The sequence below is a fragment of the Hyalella azteca genome, unplaced genomic scaffold (assembly GCF_000764305.2).
Source record: "Hyalella azteca isolate HAZT.00-mixed unplaced genomic scaffold, Hazt_2.0.2 contig17361, whole genome shotgun sequence".
Classification (NCBI taxonomy): domain Eukaryota; kingdom Metazoa; phylum Arthropoda; class Malacostraca; order Amphipoda; family Hyalellidae; genus Hyalella; species Hyalella azteca.
The window spans coordinates 28,195-51,616 of record NW_025947148.1 but is presented as its reverse complement, the minus strand read 5'-3'; the positions used below and the strand labels follow the sequence as shown (position 1 = coordinate 51,616).

General features: G+C 38.2%; 2 protein-coding genes across 2 annotated transcripts; one reads left to right on the top strand and one right to left on the bottom strand.

The window, feature by feature from the left end:
• Positions 1 to 494: 494 nt before the first annotated feature.
• LOC108676561 (fibroblast growth factor 1) lies at positions 495 to 4,056 on the top strand. The gene is made up of 5 exons (XM_018164648.1): positions 495 to 510; positions 775 to 829; positions 1,133 to 1,281; positions 1,579 to 1,682; positions 3,796 to 4,056. The coding sequence occupies exons 1-5, from the start codon at positions 495 to 497 to the stop codon at positions 3,991 to 3,993; spliced, it is 522 nt and encodes a 173-aa protein (XP_018020137.1). The 3' UTR covers positions 3,994 to 4,056.
• A 14,559-nt stretch (positions 4,057 to 18,615) lies between these two features.
• LOC108676565 (cytochrome P450 307a1) lies at positions 18,616 to 21,686 on the bottom strand. Its single transcript, XM_018164653.2, has 4 exons — positions 21,212 to 21,686; positions 20,845 to 20,987; positions 20,188 to 20,535; positions 18,616 to 20,034 (listed from the first exon to the last, which is right to left on the bottom strand). The coding sequence occupies exons 1-4, from the start codon at positions 21,645 to 21,647 to the stop codon at positions 19,399 to 19,401; spliced, it is 1,563 nt and encodes a 520-aa protein (XP_018020142.1). The 5' UTR covers positions 21,648 to 21,686; the 3' UTR covers positions 18,616 to 19,398.
• Between the last annotated feature and the right edge of the window lie 1,736 nt (positions 21,687 to 23,422).

Genomic DNA, 23,422 nt, shown 5'->3' with positions numbered 1-23,422 from the left:
CAGGGATACGGGGAAATATTTTCTCACGTGCTCTATTTTAGTTAATCCTCGACAGCCGATCGGCTGTTTAAACGGTTGTTTTTAATGAATTAATCGACTGTTTAGTCCTCGAACGCCGGTTAATTGATCTAATTAAATAATTTTAAATAACTACTTCGTATAAATTCGAATAATTATTATGGAAAAGGATTTATGTATCGAAAGTCATGAGATTCCCGTGAGAATAAGGAATATGGAAATCGACTGCTCCCAATTTTCATTGGGATAACAGATGAAATTCTTGCTGTTACGAGTTGCGATAAAGATTTAGCTGCAAGTCAGTATCAGTATTACTTTTTGCATTACATTAATTCGGTATTTCGTTGCTGTATTTCATGAGTATACTTAACACCACAAGTGTACTATGTATAGTTTTTAGTCTACTTTTTTTGCAGCCATTTTTTTTTAGTTTGCACAGAGGAACATAACTGCCAAGACAATCCAACAGCTAAGACATGACTGCCATGTTGGGTTTGTAATATATGCTACATCAACATATTTAGTGATATTGCTGTTATGTTGGGTTCTTATGCCCTAGCTTTTTCATCCCAAGAATAATTTGCAACGAGGCGGTTGTTTAAAAGTTAATTTGTTGATCACCAACAATAAATTGGAAGTTCTGACTAAAAACAGCGAATGTTTGAACACATTTTCGTTTAATGGATGAGCTTTAAACAGAAAGTATATAATATGACGCATATACGTACTGAACAAGAACTTTGCTGCACCATACAGGATCATCGGAGTACATACGATCATCGGAGTACATACGATCATCGGAGTACATACTGTCTCTTATACACATCTAGATGTGTATAAGAGACAGAGCCCCAACAGAGAAGGAAGTACTCATTAACTCTAATAGCCCCAACAGAGAAGGAACTACTCATTAACTCTATTAGCCCCAACAGAGAAGGAAGTACTCATTAACTCTAATAGCCCCAACAGAGAAGGAACTACTCATTAACTCTATTAGCCCCAACAGAGAAGGAACTACTCATTAACTCTATTAGCCACCGCAGAGAAGGAAGTCCTCATTAATAATAATTATCCCTAATACGCAACTCACCTCAACCCTCTTGCCTGCGTGCAGTGAATGCCTGCTGGGGGTGTCCCTACGGGAGGCGTTACGGACGCCACAGCTGAGCGTCCGCAAGCAGTTGTTCTGCATGACGGGCTACAACCTTACCATACAACCTGACACCCAGATACGGGGCACTACTGAACACTATAACCTCTACGGTGAGTCGCTTGAAGCACTATACTATTCCTGCGCGTCAGTTGAAATAATTTATGGATGATAAATTAATTATACGGATTAATTAATAAAGGTATATTGGCTAATTGATTGTTCATGTTCAAGGAAGTTGGAATTCATGACGTATTTGGTTCACAGCAATCCTGGAGGTGCGGCATCAGTAAAGATAGAAGTAATTCACGGACGATAAATTAATTTAATAGACGAATTAATTAATGTATAATGGCTAATTGATAATTCATGTTCACGGAAGTTGAAATTCATGATGTATTGGTTCACAGCAATCCTGGAGGTGCGGGCTGTGGGTAAGGGAGAGGTGCAGATCCGCGGAGTTGATTCAGGACTTTTCCTCGCCATGTCCAGGAAAGGCAGACTCTACGGGGAGGTGAATCTTGTATTGCATATACCTAATGCCTAAACAACGTCAATAACACAGTAGATGTAGAACAGCAAGTGCTCAGTAGATGCTACACTTGTCTCACCACACTCCATTGTAAACTTTACAATACTGTACAGAAATATTAGTCGTATGGTCCCATTATGATTATATCATAATAACTACGATGCTATTTCGATCTCAGTAGAAAGTTATCGTTCAGCGTTGTTTCTAAATAGAAGACAGGCGAAATAAGTGCTGTGGTGACTTAAGAGTTAAGTGACATTGACGTTAGATCTACACATAATTCTTTATGCAATATATGAATACTTATAAGCGTCTATTCTGCATACATTTTTTTATATGCATTCACAAGGACCTGGGTTGCCATGCGTAACATTCGTTAATGCGTGGATACTGCACACATAAATTATTTTGATACATAATATTGGAGTAAATTCAACACCGTAGCATATATTGTATACATTGTTGCATTCCGCAATGTCTATAGACTATATACACAAAATATCGGCAGTTTTCAGCACTCACACATCTATGCAATGATATAAAAATGTTTAGAATATATTCATACTTCATTGCTGAATGAAGCCATAAACGGAATAAAAACATAATTTAGTAGATACTCAGCTATCGGAATGTTTCAAAATGTACTTGCAGTACAATAAGTTGATGCTCTGTTATAAATCCAAGATATGACAGTCGGATTCTTACAGGAGTTCCAAATTTATTTTGGTTTATCCCCCAAAATACTTTCTCATTCTCTAAACGAAGAAAATTTGGATAATAGGGTAAACTTATGAAAAGGTGAGAATTCAGTATGCTGATTATCTCCTAACATATCATATGGATGTAGGCGCTGAAGATTGAAGAATAGGCCAGATGTGGCCTGTCGTCAATTATTGTACTTTTCGTGACTTGTTCACAGGAGATCTAAAAACAGGTCCTTTGACAGGATTTTTCCAAACTGAATGATAGTTTGAAATAGCTACGATACTTCCACCAGGTTCGATTTGGTGATAAGCATTTCAAGTCTGCTGATCGATATGGTGCTAGGCATGTCAAGTCTGAACATATATTTTTCCATAGCTTTATCTAGTCTGTTCTAGAACACTTTCATACTCGGAGCGCCAACGATGTAATTAGGGAGGCTGTTCCACATGGCGCTGATTCAAAGCGAGAAGAAATGTTGTTGCGTGGAGAAGTTGCAGTGCAGTTTTTTTTACTTTATAGCCGTGGCCCATGGTGTTGGATCTTGTTTCAAATTCTAGTAATCCTTCGGGGACCTTGTATAAAGCATGAGTATACTTGTATACTTCAATGAGGTCCCCACGCAGACGTCGATAACTGAGGCTTGGTAGCTTCATAATCTTTAATCTTTCTTCATAAGACTTGCCGTTCAAGCCTGGTCAATTATCATTGTTGCGCTATCCACTAAAATTTTGTCCTTTTCAAGTTTCGTTTTTATGATTCTAAATTTGAATAGGATGCAATACAAATTGTACATTCAACATTTCCTGTGGCTTATCAAATGAATTATAACAACACAAAAAATATTTTTAATTATATTTTTTTAATGAGTGTTGGATGAAGTTTGGTTAAGGATAAAGAGAATAACTCATAAAAAACTCTGAGCTGACTTAAACGCCAGAAATTACTTTCTTGGCTAAATAAGTTTCGAGTGCATGGTAGTTGATCGAAATAATGATTATGAATGCTATTTACAAGTTTCAAAAGGTAGGAGAAAGTCTTCATGCGTATTTTGTCGCAAACATTCTTACATTTTGTTGACGGTGCAATTAAAAATGAAGGGAAAAAAGAAGGGAAATACGACATACCTTCGCCTCGTTTATTAGTTAAGATACAATTTATTTTGAATATTCATCGAGGCAGTTCATCGACAGTGGACTCTGATAGAATTATTTTGAAATTATTTTTGTTTTCCCTCACAAACTCTGGAACATAATTACGAAAGGTGGCCTCTAAAAATTGATGATCAGTGCAATGCATATAATTTTATGTAAAAAATGAAGGAAAACATAATTTATTAAAAACAAAGGACATTTCCGCTGCTGTTTATCAAGTGATTCCATTTTTCCTCCAGCCTGACCAGTACAAAGAGAACACCGTGTTCGTAGAGACGCTCTCTGGCGCCTTCTACAACTACCTGTCCCGAAAGTATGCTCACCACGGATGGTACGCCGCCATCAAGAAGAGTGGACGACCCAAGCGCGCCAAGAAGACCGAGTACGGTCAGCGGGCTGTCCAGTTCCTCCCTAGACACCCTTATCCTTTAGGGTAAATTTAGGTAGCATTCATATCATTTAGGGTAAATTTAGGCAGCATTCTCGTCCTTTAGGGTAAATTTAGGCAGCATTCTTATCGTCTAAGGTAAATTTAGGTAGCATTCTCATCCTTTAGGTAAATTTAGGCAGCATTCCCATCCTTTAGGGTAAATTTACGCAGCATTCTTTTTAGGCAGCATTCTCATCCTTTAGGGTAAATTTAGGTAGCATTGTCATCCTTTAGGGTAAATTTAGGCAGCATTCTTATAGTTTAGGGTATATTTAGGCAGCATTCTTATCGTCTAGGGTAAATTTAGGTAGCATTCTTATCCTTTAGGGTAAATTTAGGTAGCATTCTCATCCTTTAGGGTAAATTTAGGCAGCATTCTCATCCTTTAGGGTAAATCTAGGAAGCATTCATATCCTTTAGGGTAAATTTAGGCAGCATTCTTATCGTCTAAGGTGAATTTAGGTTGTATTCTTTTCGTTTATTAACGATAATGAGAAGTGCTCAGGTATTAAAACAATGTTGATATTAGGTAGACAGACTATTTCTGTGAGGATGATATGAAGTATGCAAATGACGTGAAGCATACGCAAAATTTTGCAATAGATGTAATGACGATGCGAATTGCACTGTCAATGAAAGTACGATCGGTACTAATGCACAATTGGCATAACGATGATACAAAGTATAATTTATGAAGAAGGATATGCGGCTGTTCTCATGGTACATGCGGCCCTAAACCTAATTACTGTTACCTGTTAAGTAAAATAATGTAGAAAAGTTAATATCTCGTTAATGAGAATGGCTTGTTACTGGGGTCAGCCAGACTTGCTCACTATCTACAACTATATCACATTTACCGAACATTGCGGGCCGTGTCGAAGTGGGTCCATATCTCGAGTTCAAGGCACATTTTTGTAAACGTAAACGGTGAATGGAGCCGTTCAACAGTGGAATTTGAGGACTCAATATTATTAGGTAATATTGTATTCGGTTAGGCATACCGATAAAGAAGAATTTTCTGAATCATTATTCAAGAAATTTGAACACTACATCAATGTGTCATATCTCACACAATATGTGTCGTGTTCGAGATAGCTGAAGTGTCTCATGACACATGTAGCTGAAGTGTCTCAAGTTTGAAACGCTCAAGGAAAGGACCACATAATACAGTAGACATCTTGTTGATTTTAACTTGTGTCACAAAATAGTTTTAGCGCTCTTCCACTGACGAATTTTTTTTGCGAAAGTACGACTAGGGCCAAAATGTTATTGTTTGTAAAATTAAGTGATTCAAAGTTTCATTTATTTACACATAACTGAGGTATTAATATCATTGCAAGACTCGGTCCCATTGATCATTCTGCTGGTTGATATGTTAAAGTAAACTTCAGGTAGAAATATCTTTATTACATTAAAATGTATGCATATTACAGCTATGTTTTAAGTTACCGCTATTTTCGTTCATTAACTCATGTCTTTGTCGCTGATTTTAATTTATATTTTTATAACCCAAATAAAGGTGTTGTCGTGTTTACAGTTTCATTATCAGCAGTCACTTCTCTGCTGCATCCAATCTATTGCGTAAGTTAACCCATTTATCTATAACATGCAACCAGTTAATTGTTGCCGAAAAATTTCTTTCTGATTTTTTCTCCGATTCTGTATTTTTCAGAATATCGTTTTCACTGTTGTGATAGAAAAAGGTGCCTTCAGTTTCTAGAAGCCATAAGTACGATTTGATTTTAGTCGTCGGACTGTAACAGGTAGTGTAACAGGTATCCGGGCGACTGTAATAGGTTCAGTTACAGTTCGAGTCGCCCGGCTACCTATTACACTATAACCTGTTACAGTCGCCCGGCTACCTGCCTGCTACCTCTTCATCACTAGCAGTCTCAATGTAAATAGTCAAAGAAATCACAAAGCCAGATATAACAGCATCTCAGGCAATGTTCCCGAAAAAAGATATTTATTAAGAGCACAGCGATTGCTTTTTATTTGCCAGCTCAGAGCGGCTCTTGAAAATCAAGCTCGCAGGTTGGGCAAGTCTCTCATGAATGTCGCCGCCGCCGCCGCGGTTGTCCTTGCACACGAAGGCAGCAGGAGGCCTACCTAGCAGCCAGGCCTCCTGATATCTCTTGCGCAATGCAGAATTTCCACACAAACAGGCGCCTGTGTGAGCTGCCCATGTGTGTACATTTTCACGATAATGTATACTGTAGGTTTAGCATGTACATAAAGTTATGCTACAATGTTCCACAACTATGTACTAAAAGTTAGTGAATGGCTAATATCTTAGTAAGATTGTAAAATATCATCTCAATTGAGATAAAAAGACAATATTGCAGAAGTAATATCAAAGTTACCCTATGTTGAAATTTCAGTCACTTATATTTTCCCGCATTGAAATATGACGAAAAAGTATAACAGGTATAACAAACGAGAACTGGAACTAATGAGAAGGTCAAATTCTATTATAAACATCTGAAACATGATATTGCAATGACTCTTTTACTGCTGAAATAACATGATGTTGAAAGAGCTCAATCAGTGTTAAAAAATAATGTATAAAGCGCCCCATTACTGTTGAAACATGTTAATATGGCTCTTCTGCTGAAAGGGTAGGAAGACTTCCATTTAGCAAAGAAAATAATCGGCAGCGCGCCAAGTGAGAAGTAGGAAAACGCACTCAATGCAAATGTTGTTGTGATACTGCGAGCGATGTGGTGGAGTGATCGCTGTTCTCGGTCGTGAGTTAGTCGTCCTGTCAACATGCATCGTCCTGTCAACCTGAATCATCCTGTCAACCTGAATCGTCCTGTCAACCTGAATCGTCCTGTCAACCTGGATCGTTCTGTCAACCTGAATCGTCCTGTCAACCTGAATCGTTCTGTCAACCGTAATCGTCCTGTCAACCGTAATCGTGCAGTCAACCGTAATCGTCCTGTCAACCTGAATGGTCCTGTCAACCTAAATCGTCAACCTGAATCGTCCTGTCAACATGCATCGTCCTGTCAGCCTGAACCGTCCTGTCAACCTGAATCGTCCTGTCAACCTGAATCGTCCTGTCAACTTTACGATGCTCATCGCGTTAACTCGAAAATAACAAAAATTTCCTGCCTGTTTAATTGTTCAGTATTTCTCGACGCACAATGAGATGGCGACGATTGAAGTCTGTTCCTACAACGGGAGGAATTTTTTCATCAATGAAGAATCTCATTATTTACCAGTAAAGTTTTTGTTACACTTAATGAATGACTGTAGCTTCATTAATAAATATTAAGATAATTATATATAATGATAAATAAATGACTGTAGCTAGTAATATATGACTGTAGCTAGTAATAAATGACTGTAGCTAGTAATAAATGACTGTAGCTGGTTTCTGTAAAGTGATCAATTCATCGCCACCAGAAGCACAATGACCTGGAGCTGCACGATGGATATCATTCGATATCCTGGACCCTAAACGATAGTTAATTTAAGCATGCGAATTTGAAGTTGATAGAGACAAGTTTTATGATATACTACCTCTACAGTGCCGGAAATGGCTATACGACCACCCAGTTTTCTCCAAATATTTTTTCTTGTACAAAAAACTATGGAATTCTTATTATACGAGGTTAAACTACGTTTAAAAACGGTTACAACGCTTTGGGTCCAATCATCCAATCATTTTTTTTTTCAGGGCCTAACTTGTCAGGATGACCCACTGAAGACCAAAAAGGACATCGATATTTAGACAAAAGCCCCCTCATTTCCCTGAGAGCTGCCGTGTTTACCTCATCGCGGTAAAGTTCACGCATATAATCTACATGTCTTCTATCGTACAAAATTAGCACGCATAATATGACAGAAATAAATTAACTCAATATGCAATCGATTTTTCTGCTAAATATACGTTTTTTTGCGAATCATTAATGTGTAGGAATCTATAATCAATACCTGCAAACAAGGAGAACTGTGAACGTTGAGAAGTTGATCGCTGCACAATAGCAGGCGCTCGTTAATGTCGACTTAACGATTGTGATTATATGGTTGATTATAACACATCAATTTAAATACACTGATATACTTTCAATAGAATAATGACCTCCATGATTAGGTGGTCAAGGCGAAGGTGGTTATACAGGAAGTATCGGAAGATAAATACAAGGTTCTACTATCCTATACCGACCGGTCACGATAAGCACCGTTATTCAATAATTGAGGGCTACCGATTTCAAATCGTTTGTCGAATACAAAATAATCATCAATGCTCTAATTATTTGTAGTAAACTTCCGTCGTAGTTTCAAGTCATTATTGACCCCTTTGGTAAACATATTAAATAGGAACTTAATCCATGTAATCCTTAATCCACTTAATCCCCTCAATCCTTAATCCATCACCCCATGTAGAGTCGATAACACAGACATCGCAGTGAGAATCAGGCTCAACATCTACGGAGAATTGTTATGATGGGAATTAATTATAGTTTGAAAGAAAGCCATGTGGCCTGAATCAATCTGTAGACGCTATTTGTATCTATACAATAAAAATAAATAAAACGCCATCGCTGCCAACATAAAAACTGAAGATTGACTGCAAACATTAAGATCATGAATGATGAGCGATAACATTAATTTGAACTGATAAGGTTGGCACGAACGTGTAGACGAAACGACATTGCCAAGTGTCAATCATTTGATGCAATCATTTGGTGGAGATTGTCATGCAATCAGATTGTCGCTACGCGTGCCATTACTCTTACGTGACGACTGTCACGCAATCTGATTGTCGCCACGAGTAGAAATGCAATTTCTTGGAAAAAATCCGAATCTGATTGTCGTATCACGGCTGGGACTGTTATGTCAGGATAAAGTTATTGCGCAAGTTCAAGTAAGACTATCATTAGAGATATGGGCATGCTTCGTCGTATACGTTGTATGTGCGATCACTTTTAGGTGCGATACTCCTATACCCAAGTGTGAAGTAAAGAATTGTCATTATCTAATCTTAGGTCTCTTGACTTAATATTTTACATAGAAATATGGGATTTTTTATCTGCAATGCATTTCGATGCGCAATTAGAATGAAAACGCTTGTTTTTATTTAATATCAGTGCACTCCAGATTACAAGAGTTGCCCCAAGGTTACCGAAAAACTGGCAATCCTTAAAGTGATAAAATGCAAATTTGGGAAAAAAGTTTAGGATGTATAATGAATGTACTAACGGGAATGACGCTGATATCGCTGGGTGTATCGTAAATGTCAACGGCAATTGTACAATTATGAAGTTTGACCAATGAGCTGAATAGCGAAATGAATGAGGGCTTACTTGCGTCAGCGCTGCTGCGAAATCAATAGAATTCAAACAGTGTTGCCCAACGAAAGAACCGCTAACTTCCTGTCCGCTATACATCGAGTGGCAATTTCCTCTTTTAATATTTCGAAAGCCGGTTCCTCTTATATAGCTATTCAAATTTATAAGTTAGAAATTGGGAAGAAATGTCTGTAACTTTGAAACTTAGATTAGTGTATGCACTTCTGAGAAAGTTATACGTGACTGAAGGTCCCGGAACTTTGATTAAAGATCCAGGAAAATTTGATTAAAAACCATGAACCTTCGAATAAAAGCCCGATACGTTGATTAAAGACCCTGAAATTTTGCTTAAAACCCCTGAATCTTTGATTGAAAACCCCTATAATTCGACCAAAAGCCCCGGCAATTTGTCTGAAAATTCGATACTGCGACTGAAAACCGCAAGACCTCGAATAAAAACTCGAATACTTCGACTCAAAACTCTGCATGATACCTCGACTGGAAGCCCCGTTATTGTTTAATATTGAATTAGCTCAATTTTTCAACAAACCCCTTTTTTGAAGGTCAATTTGAAGAAACATCCCCTTTTGAAGGTTAATCTGAACTAAGAGGCTGGTCACGTTGTAAACTAATAATGTGCAGCTTCTTGATTACCTTATGAAAGAGCTGTCGGCAGCATCCATTGATGTTCTGTGATGTCACGGAGCTGTCACGTAACAATTATTGATGGTCAGCTGAGCCAAGTCCATATTGTTCTGGCAGCTTATGAATGACATGCAATGAACCTGAAGGCATGAAATGTCATAATAGCTTATCAAATGCTTGCATAAAACCGTCCTTTGTGTTATGAGATCCACGAGACACAACAACGACCGAATAATTTGAGCTGGTCTTCTGACGAGGGCATTTCGGACACATGTGTGTACATGGAGTGTGTGTACAATACACATGTACACATCACCACCACACCGGTGCTGTGATGTACACATCACCACCACACCGGTGCAGCGATGTACACATCACCATCACACCGGTGCAGNGCATTTTAAATGTTATTTACAGGTAGTATTTTCAAAATTTAGAGAGATAAAATATGATTTTACAAATCATCACCACACCGTTGCACCGTTCACCACCACATTGGCGTACACATTGTACATGAGACTATAATAGCTGCAACGTTATGAAAATATGGCAGGATTCGAAATTTTCGCCCCTAATTACCACACAAGAATGGCACACCAGCCTGCCTCTAACAGGTATAACACCGCTGTACCGCTAATTCTAAGTATATTTATCCCATTTTGTCCATTTTGTCCATTTTCTAAGACTGCATCGCAAATATATAGGGACTGATCGGGTGCGTACCTACGAAAATTTTTAATTCGTGCCATTGCCTTGAATTTTATTTTCAACAGCGAATTTTTTGATATTGGAGAATGGGGGAGAGAGTTAGATTTAATGTTAAAATGCGAATTAAATTTAGTAGGTGCAAATTTTAATAATATAGAATATGTCTTCCTTAAATTTCAAACTAGTACTAGAATTAGAGTTTATGCTAAAAACGAGATTAAACTTTTTTTTTGTAAATTTACAACACTTTAGCTTCAAAATTATAAACCGGATTTGTGATTTGGGGGCTCAGGATAACCATGTTTGGAATGCCAGGATTGTAAGAATTCGATCGTTAATTGCAAAGAATATATCTATGCCGGACAAACGAGATATAACCTGACAGTCTATTACATATTTTTCCCTTTGTTCCTGTATTTGTTAGTGTGTGAGTGTTGTGAGCCGGGCGCTGTATAGATATTGGAGCTTGTCCGGTCGTATCTACGAAACCAATCCATGTATTCGAATGCGTATCCACGAAACCAACCCATGTATTCAAATGCGTATCCACGAAATCAGTCTTAAGTATTCGAATGCGTATCCACGAAACCAACCCATGTATTCGAATGCGTATCCACGAAACCAGCCTAAGTATTCGAATGCGTATCCACGAAACCAACCCATGTATTCGAATGCGTATCCACGAAACCAATCCATGTATTCGAATGCGCATCCACGAAACCAACCCATGTATTAGAATGCGTATCGATACCTAGACCTAAAATTCTGGTTATAGAATAATGAGGTCATCCATAACTTAGGAGTAAATATTCTTGAGTTGTAACAAAGATTCTAATTTGTGTTTCTATTTCGTTACTAGAATTAATAAAATACAAATTTATTCCATTGTTGCAAGAGATAAATAATTGTTCTATTTTCGGCTAGAACTGGTCATTCTTTTCGTGAACCTTCTATAATTTTAGAAGTATTTATTGAACTTTAGGTTTAGGAAATGGGAATGACGGGATTTGTATTGACGGTATTCGAGAATACGGGATTCAGAAAGACGGCATGACGCGAGCGGGATGATGCGATGCAAAATTATTGGGTTTCGCTATGACGGAGTTCTAATTGGATCCTCAAATTACACAGAGAGAAATGGGTGAGTCTGAATGACCCACTGAGATGAGTCAACCACGTCCAAATAGCGAAGCATTTTTTGACTCACTTGTCCCATTTGTGAGTCATACGGACCTATTTATTATTGTCTCTTTAAATTTCAAGTAAGACTCACTTATTGCCCTTAAATCGTTGTGTCGCCACCCGTAGCATGGATACGTATAGAGAGCATCTGGGCATCAAAGCGATTTAACGGCATAAGTGAGTCATACCTAAAACTTGAAGGTTCAATAATAGGTCAGTATATACCGGTGACCCACAAATGGGGCAAGTGAGTCAAAAAACTGCATCGCTTAATTTTGGACGCGGTTGACTCATCTGAGTGGGTCATCCAGACTCACCCATTTCTCTCAGTGCACAAAAATAATTTTAGGCTGACTGCGCTGTTTTTTAACATTGAAAAACATGCTTCAACCAGCCCGCCTCTAATAGGGTATATTCAACCAGCCAGCCTCTAATAGGGTATATTCAACCAGCCAGCCTCTAATAGGGTATATTCAGCAGCCCCCCTCTTAGAGTATATATTCAACCAGCCAGCCTCTAATAGGGTATATTCAACCAGCCAGCTTCTAATAGGGTATATTCAACCAGAATGAATTATAAGAATAATCCGATGAGAATTGGACATGTTCAACCAACGGAAGGCGGCTACATTTCACCTGCCTTATAACTAACATACACAACAACTAAAAAAATTTGCGACTACTAATCCGCTCAATCAGGGTATATGTAATTGACAAAAATTATAGATTTTAATAATCAACTTCATTTATTATGAAGAATCATTCCGAACCATCAGCTTCATAAGTGTGGTTCAGTGGTTGCTACCTGCTAGAACTGGCAACGAACAATCTTCTTTGGCATGGTTCATAAAACTGACAAGACTTTGGTTAATTGGCCAAAAACACCAGCCTAAAAATTACTCTGCTAACATGATATTCAGACCAACATTTGTTGCCATATTTTAGATGATAATACCACCGTATTGATGTATAACTTCATTATTACGAAGTTAACTTTCTATAGAAACACTGTACGTATTTTGCAATAAAATGATAGCGTGCGCCAGTAGGGACTGCTGCTCGTACCAACAATGTCGTCCTAAGGTAGCATATCTCGCTATGACTTTTCTCTCAGCTGATGCATCTGAAAGCTGAAGAAAACAATAGGTTCCATCATCCATAGTGATGATTTGCGTCATGTGGGCGACCGGCAGCAGCGCGGCTTGCTCACTTCCTATTCACATAATACGTCCGACATCTTCAACCTTATTCATTTTCCTTGGCAACCGTATTTTTAGTCTCGTTACCCATTCAGCGATCAATTTTTCAGCTAGTCGACGGTTGGCATAAACATGTAAGGTTATAATACGTACATGAGATACTGGTTTATTTTTGAACTTTTAGATTATCAATGTAACTGAAACCAATTTTCAGTTTGAAAGTTTGAGAAGGTATTTTTTACATTTTTTCATCTCTGTACATTAGGTACATTTTGCTTATTTGTATTGTAGTTTCCATATAAAAGGAAAGTAGCGACGAAAGCTTGGGGGCTTGCAAGTATATTTTTGTTACCGTCAATCGTGTCTGTAACTGGCGGAAGATGGTGCTATCAACTGCGTTTATAACTGGCGGAAGATAGTGCTATCAACTGTGTTTGTAACTGGTGGAAGATGGTGCTATCAGCTGTGTTTTTACTGGCGGAAGATGGTGCTATCAGTTGTGTTTGTAACTGGTGGAAGATGGTGCTATCAACTGTGTTTATAACTGGCGGAAAATAGTGCTATCAACTGTGTTTGTAACTGGTGGAAGATGGTGCTATCAGCTGTGTTTGTAACTGGTGGAAGATGGTGCTATCAACTGTGTTTGTAACTGGTGGAAGATGGTGCTATCAGCTGTGTTTGTAACTGGCGGAAGATGGTGCTATCAGTTGTGTTTGTAACTGGTGGAAGATGGTGTTATCAGCTGTGTTTGTAACTGGCGGAAGACGGTGCTATCAACTGTGTTTATAACTGGTGGAAGATAGTGCTATCAACTGTGTCTGTAACTGGCGGAAGATAGTGCTGTCAACTGTGTCTGTAACTGGCAGGAGGTGGTGCTGTCAACTGTGTCTGTAACTGGCAGAAGATCATATTTTGGAAAGCAACCATCTTAATTAAAAAAAAAACATCTGCACCCTCAACATAATTTGAAGTATCAGAATGGAAAAGGATCACCTTAGATGACGGAGAGTGGAAATTAATTTACGGCTTTGTTTTATGGGAATATTTGGTTAGTAATAAAATAATGTCAATAAAAGATTTCAATACCATATAAAATCTATTTAAAATTTGAGCCTAATGCTATTTCTGTCTTGTAGGGGCTTGGGCAGGCAGAAGTTCATTTATACGCGCATACGCGACGGAGCCGATCGGTTTTCCCGCAGGAATGACATTGCTTCCTGTGCATTGTTTCTAGCGGGAAAGCCCCCTAAATTTCCACGTAGAACGTTTACGCCTACGGTTTAGGAACCTTCGAATGGAGCTGCCGTTAAAAAAAATATTGAATCCGGGTTCATTCGGTGCATCTTAGAGAAAAAAAGTTTACTAAAGTGATCCCATCCACTAGACTTTAGTCCGAATTCCACCCCGGCTTTGAAAATACGCGGCTGGAATTTTCTCGGAAACGCGGAACCTCGATTCGTTCCGTAGGTCACTTTGCAACCGATTGCCATGCAGCTGTTAATCGTGCGCGTATACACGGTACCTCAGGGGTTTTATCTGAACCTGCAATTTTGGTTTATGTGATGGGATTATGCGGTATCGAAAACTCGGGTTGTATTGGAAAATACGTATGTATTCTAATTTTGTAGCTAGTAAAATGTGAATCTGATTTGATTGAAGAAAGCAATATATCTTTTGTATGTCAATACGTAAGTTAGGAAACTTTTGTTTTGCAGTTTTTGTTAACTTTTTAACTTCTCACTTTTGTGAAAAGTTAAAGTTAAATTTTACTACCACTTTTGTGAAAAGCGGCCGTAAAAAGGGATATCCATTACATAATTTCAACGATCGATGTTAGAAATGATGATAGATTTTCGCCAAGGTGAAGATCTAATATATAATACCATTAAGGTTTGAATGCATTGACACATAACAGGTTTACCAATACCGGAATGAGCCAGCTATAACATTTTAAGGTGCTGCAATTTTACGAACGATCTCAACCTCTGAATTTATTTTTAACTCAACAATTAAAAATAGTCACGTATATTCCGGATCGCCGTAACACTGAAAAGCTCAGGGGAAAATTCCCACAACATCGACCAAACAAAACACAACATGCAGCCAGTGGCTGGGGACATCCATGAAACTATAGCTTGTTTTCGCCTACAGATTAGGTCAATTTCTTATTACATTCTATCAATTGAATTATAACTAGTGTTACTAATCAGTTTTATTTAATAAATTATTAGAACAGTCCATAGTATGGCAAAGAACACTTCAAATGAGGAACACGTTTCGAAAGATCATTGCTCATCTATTATTTTTGCAGTGATAATTCAGATTTTGGACCGTAAACAAACAAGCGATTGCGCAGGAAAAAGCAGTACGATATGCAGGAAAGGATAGTAACGGTAAAAATAAACAACGTAGGCATAAATAACGTTGTTTTTGTACGTTAGAAAGCTGGGAAGCTGCTGTCCCAGAACCTGTTTGTCTTCTCACCGAGAATATCTGGCCTTGAGGTGACCTTCAGTGAATGGTGAATACATTGATGAGGTGAAAGCTGCCGCACTGTGAAGGGGAAATAACTGGTAACTTCGGATCATCTTTTGTGTATATTTTCAATTTGTGTACGAATTGCAACGGTGATGGGATGTCGTTTTTATGTTAAAATAGAAAATTAAACGTTAAGATAGAAAATTTCACGTTACCTAGACAGACGTTAATTCAACTTTTAATTGAAAACATTTAAATAGTGTTGATGATGAAACTATTTATATATTTTGAAGTAGCGTCAAATTGCAGCTTATAAAGCAAACTAGCAGGTACATGCAGTGTTGGTCAGGATAGATAACTATAAATAGAAGTTAATAATCAAGTTTCACTTTGCACATTGGCAGACTATAGAGGAATACTTATATAAAAGATACAGGCCCGGTCAACCCCTGCAAGAAATTTCCGTCTTTAAATGTGAAGAAAACATTCTACTCTGTCACTAAAATTTCCTCCTAATTAAAAAAAATTTACATTTCCTCTACCGTTCGGTAATGCCTCATAATTGCGTCCATACAAATAAAATTTGTAAAATTTGTCCAAGTTACCCTGACAAGATAATGAAATATCCTGGATACGCGTCCTACAACAGCCCAAGCATATTTGCGAGCCCAGGCTTCAAACACACAATTATATTGTATAAAATTCGTGAGCGAATTTACTTCAAGGTTCAACTTAATTAATTAATGAGATTGTATAAGATTGTACAAGTTCATGAACATCCACCAATTATCCTGCATTGCATTATGAGCAAAAACAAATGAAACTACAGTCAAAAATCTTCAGAATTATTTTCTTTTACTTACCCCCAATTCTCCACCGGAAAAAATTCTGTACTTTCCCGGCACTTAGAACTAGCTTCACCTCGGACATCTCGGCAGTAGTAGGAGAGCTGCGGATTGACTTCTCGTTTGTAAGAAAAATTCTAGGCGGTTGCCACGTAACTTTTCATCCATTTAGTAACGTTTGGAATAGCGACTTTTGTGTTTATGCCACGTGGGTGTAGATACGTTATATTATACTAGCGAGAGAAACACGCATATAAGAGGTGTGTTTTTAAACAAAGTACCGTTTTGATGTATAAAGAAAAAGGTAAATTTTTTTCGAAAAAGAATTATTTACTTGAAAGAGCATACTTTTTTCTACTTTTCTACATCATTTTCGTTTTAATTAAAACGTTTATCGTATCTTGGTTCAAGCTTTTATATGCCATCATGAAAGAAGCTTGCCGCCTGATTACACAATTTCGTCAAGAACATTCTTGAGACAACAGAAAAGTATTCAGCTACGGACAAAATCCTGAATCGTCTTTTCTCTTTCGGTTAAGAGTCCACTTTTTGAATCAGATAATCGGTAATGGCTGAAGGTCGGCTTTCATCGTTCCTCAATTAATGAGTGTTTGTGCGACCATTTTTAGAGGTCCTGACCCATTTCTGCACTTTTCGATCATTAATAATGATCTCACCAACATATATAACTGATTTGGCAATGAATGTAAACTGATTTGAAGCCTAGAGCACTGAGAAATCGTTATACAGCACGCATTTCCCGCTGGATTCTCAATAGGTGAGGTATTTTAAATCACGTGAACAGATAGAGAATCGATCGGATGGTTCCGAAATTAATGGCGTCTGTGCATGGCTACCCAACAAATGACACGCTGCGCAGCGGCGACGCTATATAAAAATGATACCCAAATAGATTAGAAATACGCCTCTCATAACGAAATAAAGAAATTATATTTATTTCAATTTTTTTATTGCGTTCAATATCGTTTAATTTATTCCACGATTTAAAAAAGAGAAATCATAAGAACCAAACCTGAGCAAGAGACTGCAACGTACATTTCTCAAGAACGTTTAATGTTTGAGCACGTTCGATCAGAGTAGCCTATAATGGTCCCTGATCAAATGTTCATATTGTGTTGGACAATTCAACTTCGAAATTTTGCGTTTCTTGCTATCTTGATTCACATTGACGCTTCTCAACTTAACTTTAATATTCAGTTTGAATTAAGCTTTATATTTTTGTGTAAGTATTGACGTTGAAAAAGCATGATAATCGAGCAATGATTAGGGCTGGTGTTATAAAATGTATTCAACATTTGAAGGATATTAAAAGCGAAAAAGATAGATTGAGATCAAATTTTCAACGTTGAATAGTAGGTCAAAACTCGACCAAATCTCTAGTAATTCAAAAAATTGAGATTGAATCGGCAATTTCCTCCGTCATTTGCGTCACTTGGTAACCGTACGTCGATTTGGCGGTTGATTCAGGTTGTTAACATTGCAGCAAGAAGTCAGCTAAACAGATCAGCATGCGTCAATTATTTAACTTCATTCCAATTGAAGATAAATTTTTACGTCAGTTATAGGGGACGTTACGACCGATAATACCATTGAGACAACAACTTTATAACAACCATAAGTCACCCACCTATCACAAATATCATCCATGGGTCGTAGAGATGATTGTTGTGATGTGCACCGATGATTCAGTGAAAAGAATCATTTCCATATTCATAGATGTGTGGACATCGAAAGCCTATCTTAACTAGCAAAGGTTTTCTGTGCTAGATATAATTTCTGTTAGACGTTGGGACAACGTCGCAAATGTTTCCACACATCCACTTATGGTTGGTAGCATTGATATATTAGTGCACTAGATGTGTGATGCTATAGACTTTAGAGAGACATGGCATATGGCTCCCTTGTAACAATGCTCTTCCTACCAGAATTATAAATTATCTATAAAGGCAATATCAGCTTTTTTGGCGTCAAGTTGCAATATCTTACCAGAGAGCCAAACCCATTATTTCAAAGTTTCCCGTGTGCACAGATTTGCAGTCCATGCTAATCGAGCCTATTAGTCATATAGGCTAAAATCGTTAATTTCCAGGCTCAGCCTAATACATTCATATACGTTTAGGCTCAGCTTCTGATTGTTGTAAAGTTTATATGGAATAAACCCCATGCATAGTCTCATAATCGCTAGATTTTTCCATTCCCGTCACGGCGGCAAGTTTTTATAGGACAATTAAAAATTAGTTTATATTTTTTTCATTTATTTTAGAACAAAAATAAATTGCGTTGGCTCAGAAGAGCTAACCCGTCTAAGAATTTTGGCTGGCATATCGGCGGCCGCTGTGTGGCCGACTGCCATTAGCTGCGTTGGTAATTGAATCGTTCATGGAGGCAGTGACGTCACTATAATAACATTTGTATAATATTAATACTTGGTGCATCTTACTCAGCTCCTTCAATACAAATCAAAGAACGCAGGAAATTCTACACAAAATATCCATCACCGGACAGCAAAACTTAGACTTAAACTATTAAATCTCTACAATAAGCAATCAGATTGCAAACATAGACGAAATACGAAGAGCATCACTGCTGTAAGTACTTAAAATAAAAATTAACACGCATAAATTGACTTTGATTTTATAAAAAAATATCTTTCTATCACATCTGTCTTAAAAATAAGTTTCATAATACTTCATCGGAGCAAGAAAATTGCCTTATATATAAAAGAGATGCATTGTGTCCCGTTCAGCTGGTGCAGACATGGCAGCACGCTCGGGTTCTCAGCGAACTTATAATGATTGTGTTGTTTAAGTAAATAGATTACCATGAATTCTAGTATTATTTATAAGCTGTGGTTGAAAAAGTTTTAAAGTGATTGCTTAATAAATAATACGTGATGATCGAACATGAAAAATGAGCTCTGTGAACTACGAGTGTGAAATATAGAAGTGAAATGCCAAGTTCGCCTTCGGTGATTGATAACAAGATTGAACCCATTACCAATGATTACGAGTACAAAAACGAGTGCAATATCAAGTTCACCTTCGGTGATTGAGAACAAGATTGAACCCATCACCGATGACGGCGAGTTTCCCAACTGGCAAACAAATATCTTCATTAGTAGGGACCGAAATGGAGAATTTTTGCACGATGTTGACCAAGGTTACGAAACAGACGTGCATCAAGATCTTGGAGCCGACACAGGCCCGCTTTCCGGTGCTGAAGGGTAAGAAGTGAGCCGGTCGACTAAATTGTCCGTTCTTGATAAATCGCTCAGGCTTGAAAGATTCAGGTTCATCCCAGAATTCCGTAGACATGTTAAGAGCGTAGTTATTCAGGAACACGACAGTGCCTTTCTGGACGTCAAACCCTGCGAGGGAAGTTGATTCGTTGGCGACGTGAGGAACGATTGGTGATGACGTGAGTCTGAGAACTTCAGTAATGGTGGCTTCTGTAAAGGGCATGTAGCTGCGGTGATCAATAGAGACTGGAGTGTCACTGCCGACCACCTCGTCTACTTCAGCTTGCAGTTTCTTTTGTACATCTGGATTCTGGGAGACCATTGCCAAAATTCTCAGCATTACGTTTCCGATGGCTGAAGAACCTCCAAGAAGATCCTCCAACGCAAAAAGCATGTTGCTCCAATCCATGCTAACCTCTTGGCCATCAGTGTTCTGAAAGCGAAATGAAATGCCTCATCACTAACAAGTTACATTAAATGCAATATTATTTTGCAGCAAGATAAAGTTTATTCTCCTCATTTCAGTGAAATATATCAATATAAAGCAGTCTTTAAAGCCGAAAGAGTAATGTATGCATGAACTCACCAGGTGATTGGAGAGCAAGCCTTCCAGAACGTTCTTAGTCTTGTCGGGATTGGTGGCGTTCATCTGAGGCTCAATGATCTCTTTGAGGATGAAACTTCGGATGTTGTTCGCCAGTCCTTTTACGTTCTTGAGATGGCGACCGAATAAAGGAGATAGCCAAGGCAAAAAGTCCGTTGGGTGGCCGTTGTTGATGTCTTCAAAAATGAGATCGAACTCATTGACGACCTTCCGGAACTTGGCTTCTGAGTAATCGAACTTGAGGTCGCACATGTACTGCAGGAATACGTTCATGGCGCACCATTGAATGGGGACTTTAGCCATTACCGGAGAACCAGCATTCTTGTTGAGCTAAAAAGGAAAAAAAGGTTTTGTTAATAAATAAATTAAATTATAACTGGAAATGAATCTATTCTCAAATTTAATTAGGAAAAAAGTAGAGAACCATAAATTACCAATAATAAAAATGAGCTGGGAATAACTGCCACCTTGAAATAAAACTTGAATAAAGTGATCATGACTTTCAATAAACAGAGTTAAGATTGAAAAAGCTTAGTCCAGAATTTGTAGTTAACATTCAATTTCATTGATAGAATAAAGATAGATAGAATTCATAGTGAAAATTTTAGGTTTCTCTTTTACTTTAAATGCTCAGCTTACCTCAGCCATTAAAGACTCCATCTCGGTCATGAGAGCTTTGTCGAGGCTCTCGTGGTTGCTGGAGTGAGACTTCATCAGCAGGAAGGATCGGATGATCGAGCGCCGAGTTTTCTGAAGATCAGACCAGTCGCACAAAGCCAGAGCTGCAGAGAAGAAAATCATAATCAGTGAACCTTGTCAAATAAATTATTTAAATGTATGATTTTCATCAGAATTTTTTTTAACGATGTTCGCACAATTCAACCATGGTTTTAACATACAAATATTAGAATAAATTACGTCCATGCTCTAACATCGTTCATACGATATGCGAGCAAAACAATGAAATATACATATACACTGAATATATTACAAAATTTTTACTTACATTGCTGACGGTCTCCATCGAAGTACAAATTCCAGCGGTGAAAATCTGGGCGGCCATCGAACTTGGCTCCCTTAGAAATGAGTACTTCTTTGAAACCTTCAGAGGAGCTCACTACCAGAGCTGGAGTCGTGCCCATCTTGAGGCTGTAGACGGAGCCATATTCCTGAGCCAACTCAGTGAAGCCAACGTATGGGTTATCCTCAAACTTGGCCAAGTGATGGAGGTTACCGATGATGGGCAGAGGTTTGGGACCTGGAGCAACTCGAGGCACGGAAGTTAAGTCCTTTTGTTGGCTGCCGACGTCACTGGACTTGCTGAGGTGCTGCAGACGATTCTTGAGCTTCTTTCCAAGACTATAATGGAAGGCTGCCATCGCCACAACGCAGGAGAGGAGCACCACAGTCGTGGGAGAAAATACAGAGAACACGGCTTCCATTTTTATGGGATGGATGGTGCACTACTGAGCTATTCGAGGCCTGTGGACCTTCTGCGACTTGACCAGCTCTGGCTGCCCTTAATATAGGCCATCGCCGCTCATTAGTATACAATAAAAAATGAGGAAAAATACAACAATAGCTTCGGGGTGGGACTTGCAAATCTCGGTTGCTACTGGCCATTTCTTTGAGGGGAAAGAAATTTTTGAGCCTTCATTGGCAATCATGTGACAGAGGCGGGCCTTAGGCGGAGCGGTGGTAGTCTTGCACACTTGATTTGCTCTTCACTTGGTGGTTGCTTTCGTTGATGGTGTGTGTGTCCCTCAACTTCTCCTAATTTCACTACAATTTCCATGAAATTTATTCTTTGATTTACATAAATATTAAGCAGGTTTTGTTGGGGCCTTAGGGAATTAACTAGGAGAGTACTTGGGCAAGAAGCCAGAAGCGGCTTTCGCTCGAGACCGAACATCTCCGGCTCTAACACGACGCAATCCCACCAGTCTTCACGACGGTCTGGTAAGTGGCGCAATATTTGAATTATTAATGCAAGATTTTCCGTTGTGAATAAATATTTGTTAATTTTCATTTGTTAATTTTCTCGCTAATTATCTCCCATGGGCGTTTTTTTTGCTAGCTTAACACTGAGCAAGCTCGCCGTCGTTGACAGGAATTTTGCACAACTGGTGCGGGGCCTTCGTTTGCACTGTAGAATTATTTTATTGAAGGAAACATTTTTTCTGAATAAATTTGAATTCAGTGACACTTCAAGTGATTGAAGAGGGCATTTTAACGCGGCCTAGCTAACAACACAAGACATTAAAACTAAGAGGCTGAATGTATAAAATATTTTTGTCAATGAAATGTTTTATTTTTAAGAATCCTATATTTAATGTAGGGGGAAGAATATATTTTTAAATAAGCTATTGATATATTAAAATTATTCGAATAACGGCTATCACGTGATATAAGTGCTATTAGTTGTGTAAGCAAACAATAATTTATACTGTTCATATAATATTCATCGAGTAAGCAGGTGTTTAGTGTAAGTAACAGATTAGCGGCAGCGCTTTGATGTTGATGTATCTGAATACATTTGAAGTGTCTGAATGCATTTAAAGTATCTGAATGCATTTGAAGTGTAGTGTCTGAATACATTTGAAGTATCTGAATACATTTGAAATGTCTGAATGCATTTGAAGTGTCTGAATGCATTTGAAGTGTTTGAATACATTTGAAGTAACTGAATACATTTGAAGTGTCTGAATACATTTGAAGTGTCTAAATACATTTGAAATGTCTGAATGCATTTGAAGTATCTGAATACATTTGAAGTGTCTGAATAAATTTGAAGTATCTGAATACATTTGTAAAATCGACATTCCTTTTACGTCACATTTTGCATCAAAATCCAGCAATATTTCCATGAAGTGTTTCGAATCACTTAAAATACTTTCTTGCGCGCAAATATCTTTTTTAAGGAAAATGATTTCGGAGGCTTCATCGGTACGTCAGGCATGTTAACGTCAGCAACTTCAACGTTCCCAACATGACAATTTTATATAGTTTAATTGTTGCTTATGTTCGATGCGCCTGTAGGGCTGTTAGTTACGTCTGCTCGTTGCGTCTGCTCGTTGCGTCTGCTCGTTGCGTCTGCTCGCTGCGTCTGCTCGCTGCGTCTGCTCGCTGCGTCTGCTCGCTGCGTCTGCTCGTTGCGTCTGCTCGCTGCGTCTGCTCGCTGCGTCTGCTCGCTGCGTCTGCTCGCTGCGTCTGCTCG